General features: G+C 42.6%; 1 protein-coding gene across 1 annotated transcript; it reads left to right on the forward strand.

Annotated features, from left to right (window-relative positions):
- The first annotated feature begins 979 nt into the window (after positions 1 to 979).
- LOC129868024 (uncharacterized) lies at positions 980 to 7799 on the forward strand. The gene is made up of 2 exons (XM_055941588.1): positions 980 to 1079; positions 2792 to 7799. Exons 1-2 carry the CDS (start codon positions 986 to 988, stop codon positions 6484 to 6486), a joined length of 3789 nt encoding a protein of 1262 aa, XP_055797563.1. The 5' UTR covers positions 980 to 985; the 3' UTR covers positions 6487 to 7799.
- Positions 7800 to 8209: the final 410 nt, after the last annotated feature.

Consider the following 8209-nt stretch of genomic DNA (forward strand, 5'->3'; position numbering starts at 1 on the left):
GGAGAGTGAACAGAGGTGGGTTGAGCACACAATCACTTCAAACTGCTCTATAGATTCTAATTAGTGAAAAAGTTAAACATGGTTTACAAAGGATTTGCAGGTAAAAAAAAAGCTTGAAATTACTATTAAAACAATTGTTTACTTTTACACTTTTTACAATCAGGACAGGATTAGAGAGGAGGGTAGACAAGAGACAGCAACAGACGACACAGAGAAAGTGATGGTGTCTACTGTGTGGTCACCCTTCTGCCTATTACCTAAAGCTGCTGTATGGATTCTAATTACTGCACTGTGTTATGAATTCTGTGACATTCTTTAATCAGTTTGGCTCATTGGGCAAGTCAGTCTGTTTGAAGTTGTTGAGGGTTTTTTGGCAATACACTGTAGATCAAAAATGTAGACCTTACCGTGAAATGCTTACTTACGAGCCCTTAACCAACAATGCAGAGTATAAAAAAGTAAGACATTTGCTAAATAAACTTAAATAAAAATAGTTTTCCAGACTAGAGACCCACAGTAGCTACTATATTTGAGTACTGGCAGTGTCTGCTGTGGCAGGTGGGAAGGTGCAAGTTAACTAAAATATAATTCTTTTCAGTTTGGTGCATTACTTAAGTCAACTCTTAAGGTGGATTGTTTAAGACTGTATTATGTCCACCAGAAACCCATCAACATGTACAGTGTCTTTATGTTTTGTTTGTGCTGTTCAAGGTTTTTTTCCCAAAGAAATAAGAGCACCAACTGTTAGGGCTCCAGAGACCTCTTCCTGTTCAGAAAGAACAACTGGACTGGCGGAAAAGTTGTGAGTGACTCAAATGTTTGCATAACATACTGTATCAGTGATATTTACACAGGCTGCATTGCCTGGGCAATGAGCAAAAAAAACTATGATTTTATGTTGACGGCCATATTATCTGTTGAAATGTTCTAATACCGTGGCTGCTGAAGTAACCCCAGTACTGATATGTTTACAGAACACTGAGTCATGTCTGACTCGGAGACCATCGAGCTAGCCGCTCTGGGCCGACCCTTCCAGCTGGGGATGCTGTATGACTGTCGTAGAGATGTCCTCATTCCAGGTACAGGAAACTATTCCTCTTTGGTTTGGAGGTAATCAGTATGCATCATCTTAAATTCATTGGTAGTGTTTCCACCATTGAGTTGGATAGAGGGCACACTGTTCTAGCAGGGGGAACACCATTTAGGGCTTTCATTATTTTAAAGTAGGTTTATGGATTTCGGAACAATCAACAGGAGGGGTCAGCCAATGAATTGCACTCCTGAGCAAACATTTCATAACTGCAGATGTCAGTAAATCACCAACCTTGGCTTTATTGCCAGCAGCATACCACCCTGCATACCACTGTTGGCTTGCTTCTGAAGCTAAGCAGGGTTGGTCCTGGTCAGTCCCTGGATGGGAGACCAGATGCTGCTGGAAGTGGTGTTGGAGGGCCAGTAGGAGGCACTCTTTCCTCTGGTCTAAAAAATATCCCAATGCCCCAGGGCAGTGATTGGGGACACTGCCCTGTGTAGGGTGCCGTCTTTCGGATGGGACGTTAAACGGGTGTCCTGACTCTCTGAGGTCATTAAAGATCCCATGGCACTTATCGTAAGAGTAGGGGTGTTAACCCCGGTGTCCTGGCTAAATTCCCAATCTGGCCCTCAAACCATCATGGTCACCTAATAATCCCCAGTTTATAATTGGCTCATTCATCCCCCTCCTCTCCCCTGTAACTATTCCCCAGGTTGTTGCTGCAAATGAGAACGTGTTCTCAGTCAACTTACCTGGTAAAATAAAAAAAATAAAAATAAAATACCTGTTCAGACTATACACACTCCACACAGTAGGTGGTGGTATGCACCTTTTCAGTTTATTTACAAACTGCTAATACACTCATAGAAGTAGAAGACATTGGGGCCATACTTGTGAACGTAAGCAACCATTTAAATGTAAACAGTTTCTCCAGCTCAAAATGCGTTTCAGCTTATTAAAATTGTTGATTTACTTGACCGTGACCGAACGCTAAATTGTAGCTGGTCCCATCAGATAACATGGCATATGTTAGCCCTATGCTAACCTCACCAGGTGGAACTGATTATATTCTGTCTGAGCCCTCCTTGGGACCCAGATTTAATTGTATAATCCTTCTTTAACCCAAAGGAAGTATCTCCCAGTTGACTACTTCAAATGGTGAAAGTCCTGAATGGAGCTGCCCATGCTAAAACAGGCTTTTGGGCACTTAAGTCCTCTATGATGCTGTCACAGAAGCGGTCATTGCAGAGAGAGATGAGCTTTCTGGTGCATCTCTGTGGTTACCACAGAGTAAGAAAAGCTAGAGGACGCACTTGGGACAAAATAGTGATGGCAGGTTGTTTTTGAAGTGTTCATATAGTAGTAATGCTGTCAATGGCAAAGATTGCACTTTTTTTAATGATTGTATGTGGCACCATTTGTCCCTGTATGGGAATGTTCTAGATAGAACTCTTTCTGGTTCCAAATAGCACTCTTTATTTGGAACAAAGGTTCTATTTGACCTGAAAGAAGCTCCAGGTAGAACCCATTTCCAGACTGGTTCAAATGGTGCTACAGAGCACTCTTTACTTCTGAGTGTAGGAGGTGTAGGTTTTCTAACTATGGGTTGACACCTAGAATATTTACTTTGAGTTCAATATTTACCTTCAATTAGTTATTTAAATGAAACCATGTTTACATATAGAAATAATTATACATGTACACGTTGGAGTATTATTTTCACAATAACGTTCTTTGGTCATTCTCTTTAAACTGCAGGTATCACTCTCTGGGATTCTGAGGTGCTGCAGAAACACATCAATGTCCGTCATCAACCGAACACTGACTTCAAAATCATTGCTTCAGACTCAAGTGAAGCCAAGTCAGAAGCTTTGAATGTGTCTGCATCTCTTGAGGCCAGTTTTCTTGGTGGCTTAGTCAGTGTGAAGGGTTCTGCTGAATTCCTACATGACAAAAAGACCTCAAAGCGTCAGTCTAGGGTTTCTCTGCAGTACCGTGCCACCACTCGCTTTGAGCAGCTGACCATGAACCACCTGGGGCCAGGAAATGTGAAATACTCTAATATGTTACAAGAGGGTTCTGCAACCCATGTGGTGACTGGCCTGCTCTACGGAGCCCAGGCCTTCTTCGTTTTTGACCAAGAGGTTTCTACAGGAGAAAACCACCAGGACATCCAGGGAAACCTGCAGGCCACAATAAAAAAGATCCCTCTCATATCGATAGAAGGGCAGGGAAATTTGAAGATGAGTGAGGAAGAGCAGAGAGAGTCCAATAAATTCAACTGCACTTTCCATGGTGATTTTGCACTAGAAAACAACCCTGTCACATTTGAAGATGCCATCAAGGTGTATGCTAGCCTGCCACGTCGACTAGGGGAAAACGGAGAACATGCTGTGCCCATGACCGTCTGGCTCTATCCTCTCAAGAACCTGGACTCTGCAGCTACCCAGCTAGTCAGGCAGATCAGTGTTAGCCTGGTGCGTCGCGCACAGCGAATCTTGGACGGACTGGACAATACTGATGTACAATGCCAGGACATGATGAAGGAAGACATGTCTATCAAGTTCCCTGAAATCAAAGCCAAACTCAACAAGTTCAGGGACTTGTGCTCAGAGTACAAGCAGGTGTTCCAGAAAAGTCTCTGCAAGGTTCTTCCCAACATAAGAGGAGGAGGAATGGAGGAGGAAGAGCTGATAAGAATTCTCAACAGCAAAGAACGTTCTCCATTCCAGAATGACCTCATGATCACGTACCTGGACGACAGAGAGAGAGAGATGAATGTTGTCAGCTCTTACCTTGACATAATGAAAGAGGTACAAGTTGTGTACTCAAGCAGTGAATTGGATGGAATTGTGCTTGATAAAGCTAATGATTATGTCGTGTGTTTTGCATTATCCTATTTGAAGGAGAAAGAAGAGTATGTGGTAGTCCTGGAGAACTACTTGCTGGAAGAATCTAAGAGTGATTTTTCACTGGTACCTTACAACCCCAACGCAGCCGGAAAGTCTATAGAAGAAAAGTGGTTTCGCTCAGGGGATGTAACCACCCTAACCAGGCAAACCATAAATCTGTTCTTAGACTTCAAAGAGTCTAACAAAGGCAGAGAAAATCTTGCATTCTGCATTGCATCAATTCCAAACAAACACCTCACTGCGTCCTTCATCCATGTCTATGAAAGAGGGACACCTTTGAGTCCACAGTTTGAGCTGCCATCAAAGCCAGGTGTTCCCACCATCAAGAGTCTGGAGCATGACTGTGTCCACTTGCAAGTCAACCCTCCCATCCTTGGTGTTGCCTCTGTGGAGTCGTACCAGGTTTTGTACCAGGCTGAGCAGGCTGACTCTGAGTGGACCGAGGTCAAATCGGATACTACAACTAACCAGGTCACCATCAGTCGTTTGGACCCTTACAAAAAGTACCGCTTCAGCTGCAAGGTGGTGTGTAGACCTGGTGTGAGCCTCTCCAGTGACTGGACAGAATACTTCAGGACCCGCCCATGTAGCCCCCCTGGACCCCCCACAGAGAAGAGGATAGAATCGGGAAGTATCAGAGTGAACTGGGACATTCCTACCATGGTGGGAGATGATGTTGAAGTCATTGGTTATGTGGTTGAATACAGAAAGAGTGTGAAGGCTATAGACAATCAGATGTGGCACACCATCAAAACCACCACTAGAGAGAGTACACTGGAAGGACTAGAGGCTGACACTGCATACAGCATCAGAGTCTCTGCTAACTGTGGCGAAGCAGGGCAGAGTCTACCTAGTCCTGAGACTGTGCTGACTACCCTTAGGGTCTCTGATCCCCAACCGAAGACAAGCAAATCAACCGCAGCAAAAAGTGAGGAATTTCTAAAAAAATCCCAGAAGGTGGAAAAGGGAAACCCCTCAATCCACTGGCTGAATCTGGAACAGAAGTTGGGTGTAAGTGACAGTTTTGACCAGTACAGATTTGGGAAGAAAGTTGAGCAAGGGAATAACAAGGTGATATTGCTTCTGGGGGCCACAGGTGCAGGAAAAACAACTCTGGTCAATGCCATGATAAACTACATTCTTGGGGTAAAGTGGGAAGACTGTTACCGCTTTAAGCTCATCCATGAGGTGACCAACAGGTCACAGGCTGAGAGCCAGACTGTGGTTGTGACATCATACGAGCTCTACAACCAGCCAGGCTTTCAGATTCCTTATTCTCTGACTATCATTGACACACCAGGGTTCGGAGACACCAGAGGAATGGCTCAAGATAAATTGATCATCCTTAAAGTGAAGGATTTCTTGTGTAATCCTTTAGGGATTAATCACATTGATGCAGTCTGCTTTGTAATGCAGGCACCACTTGTTCGTCTCAGTCCTTCCCAGAGATACATCTTTGATTCCATCCTGTCCATCTTTGGAAAGGATGTTGCTGAAAACATCCTGATGCTTGTGACATTTGTTGATGGGAAGCACATACCGGTGCTAGAGGCCATCAAAGCTGCAAATCTGCCCTGTAAGAAAGACAAGAAGGGGCTACCAACCCATTTCAAATTCAACAGTTCATTTCTGTTCTCAAAGGAGACGGAGAGCAGCTCTGAAGAGGATGATTCCGATGATGGTCATAAGGCCCAGTGTCCAGAGCAATGGAGTTCAACTTCCAAGGAGATGAAGAAATTTTTCCAAGCACTGGAAAGCATTGAGAGTAAAGATCTGACCCTGACAAAGAAAGTTCTGGAAGAACGTGAGCTTCTGGAGAAGACCATGACACGCCTGACCCCTCAGATCAAGGCAGGTCTGTCAAAGCTAAGTGAGATCAAAAGCTTCAAACAGTGTCTGGAGAACGAGGACGAGAACATGAAACAGAACAAAGACTTTGAGACAGACGTAAATGTGCTGCAGGTGAAGAGATGCAAATTAGCCCAGGACTTTGCGACAAACTGCAAGATATGCAATTTCACATGTCACACCTGCTGCTTCCTCCCAAATGAGGATGAAATCAACAGTTGTGCCGTGATGGATGATGATGGCAACTGCACCATATGTCCAGGAAAATGCTCTTCCAGTGACCACGACAGGGAAAAAGTCTTGTTGACATATGAATCAAAGACTGAGAAAAAGACTGTTCAAGGAATGAAGGACAACTTCATGAAGGCGTGGGGCAAGTCTATGGAAACCAAGGAGATGCTGGAGAAGCTTGAGGATGAGTTTCATATGATCAAGGACGCGCTGATGAATTTGATCAATAAGTCTTCTGACTGTCTCAAGAGACTTAATGATGTTGCACTGAAGCCAAGCTCTCTCTCCACTATGGAGTACATTGAGATAATCATTCGCACAGAGGAGGACGAACGCAAGCCAGGCTTCGAGGATCGGATCGTAGAGTTGAAGAAAATGAAGGGAGAGTCTACGATTCTGGATAAGATTACAAAAGGAGAAGATGTACTCCCAAATGAGCGAGAATTCCTGAAGGAAAAATAGGATGGATGGCAGGGGGTTCCAACATAAGTCAGTCATGGAATGTTGTCCTGCTAACATTATCTGGAAAGAAAAAATGTTGTCTCCATTTGAACATGAAGCTTTCCAACGTTATAGGAACGTTTGTGTTTACTGAGTAGAGCCAACTGAGATGTGTGGTTCATTGGCTTTGTATTAAAACTCTTAGCCTTGTGTAAAGCCGATTGTTAATTTGTCCACCCCGACGTATCTTAATAAAAATGTGGGCCTAGATTAAATCAGAACTCTATAGAAAATCATTGTCTTTGTTCAGGCAATGTGAGAGGTGTACCTGCATCAAGTCTCTGAGTTGCTGTTCTTGTGGTCATTGTCACAAAGCCACACCCATCCTACCGGTGTTAGAAGTTCAGAAGGAGAAAGTGTAGACTATATAGAAATAATGACACATTGAAAATCATTTAATGAAAGAATAAGGATTGATCTCATCCTAATGGAGGTGTACTGTGTATTACAACACACATTCCGATGTTCAACCTTGTCAAATGAATGCATGAGATTTCTGCTAATGTGACTCAGTGCATCGAATGGTAATGTCCGCGATAGGTATAACACCGGGAAACACAGTAACACCTCTGACATCGCCTAAGGGTCTTTCTATAAACTAGAGTACCAGTGAAGATTTCCTGCGGTGGACAACTGACAGATACAGCTGTTGATAACTGGTAATTGATATAAGGAACATTCAATACAATTCACGACTTAATTTAACCAACTCTGTTTAACCCTTTCTCATGGTTGGTGTCTTGACAAATTTGTTCAAAATCATTTGACATAAAACACAACATTTCTTGCATTTATGGCTGTGTTTGTTGTTCTATTATATAGTAAGCATTTATCAGTTAAATGAGACATTGAACTTGAACCCGGTAAGAATCCTGGATCTTGCTCGGACAGTTCTTTGTATGGTGATTTTGGAAATGCACTGTAACTAGGCTTATGTAACATTTAGTGTTGCCTTATGTTACGGTGTGAGTATAGTTTTATGGGCACACAAATCCAAAATGTATGCGTTTACAAAATCGAATGCTTCTGATATATTATTAACTTGATATTTAAAACCAAAATGGCTAGTTATTAACTTTGGTCAAACGGCTGCATGAGATTTCTGCTAATGTGACTCAGTGCATCGAATGGTAATGTCCGCGATAGGTATAACACTGGGAAACACAGTAACACCTCTGACATTGCCTAAGGGTCTTTCTATAAGATAGAGTACCAGTGATGATTTCCTGCTGTGGACAACTTACAGATACAGCTGTTGATAAGTAATTGATATAAGGAACATTCAATAAAATTCACACGTTAATTTAACAAACTCTTGAACTCTTTCTCATTGTTGGTGTCTTGTCAAATTTGTTCAATATCATGTGACACAAAACACAACATTTCTTGCATTTATGGCCGTGTTTGTTGTTCTATTATACTGTATATTAAGCATTTATCAGTTAAATGAGACATTGAACTTGATCCCGGTAAGAATCCTGGATCTTGCTCGGACAGTTCTTTGTATGGCGATTTTGGAAATGCACTGTAACTAGGCTTACTTAAACAACTTCTTATGGCTGCAATCCCGGTAACGGGATGATATGACAACAGCCAGTGAAAGTGCAGGGCGCCAAATTCAAAAAACAGAAATCTCATAATTAAAATTCCTCAAACATACATGTGTCTTATACCATTTTAAAGG

The sequence above is a fragment of the Salvelinus fontinalis genome, chromosome 13 (genome assembly GCF_029448725.1).
Source record: "Salvelinus fontinalis isolate EN_2023a chromosome 13, ASM2944872v1, whole genome shotgun sequence".
NCBI classification, from domain to species: domain Eukaryota; kingdom Metazoa; phylum Chordata; class Actinopteri; order Salmoniformes; family Salmonidae; genus Salvelinus; species Salvelinus fontinalis.

Bases quoted from the DNA above. Each gene is read 5' to 3' on its own strand.
- LOC129868024 (XM_055941588.1), top strand. From the start codon at position 986: ATGTCTGACTCGGAGACCATCGAGCTAGCCGCTCTGGGCCGACCCTTC. The intron at 1,080-2,791 runs GTACAGGAAACT...TTTAAACTGCAG, and splicing joins TAGAGATGTCCTCATTCCAG to GTATCACTCTCTGGGATTCT.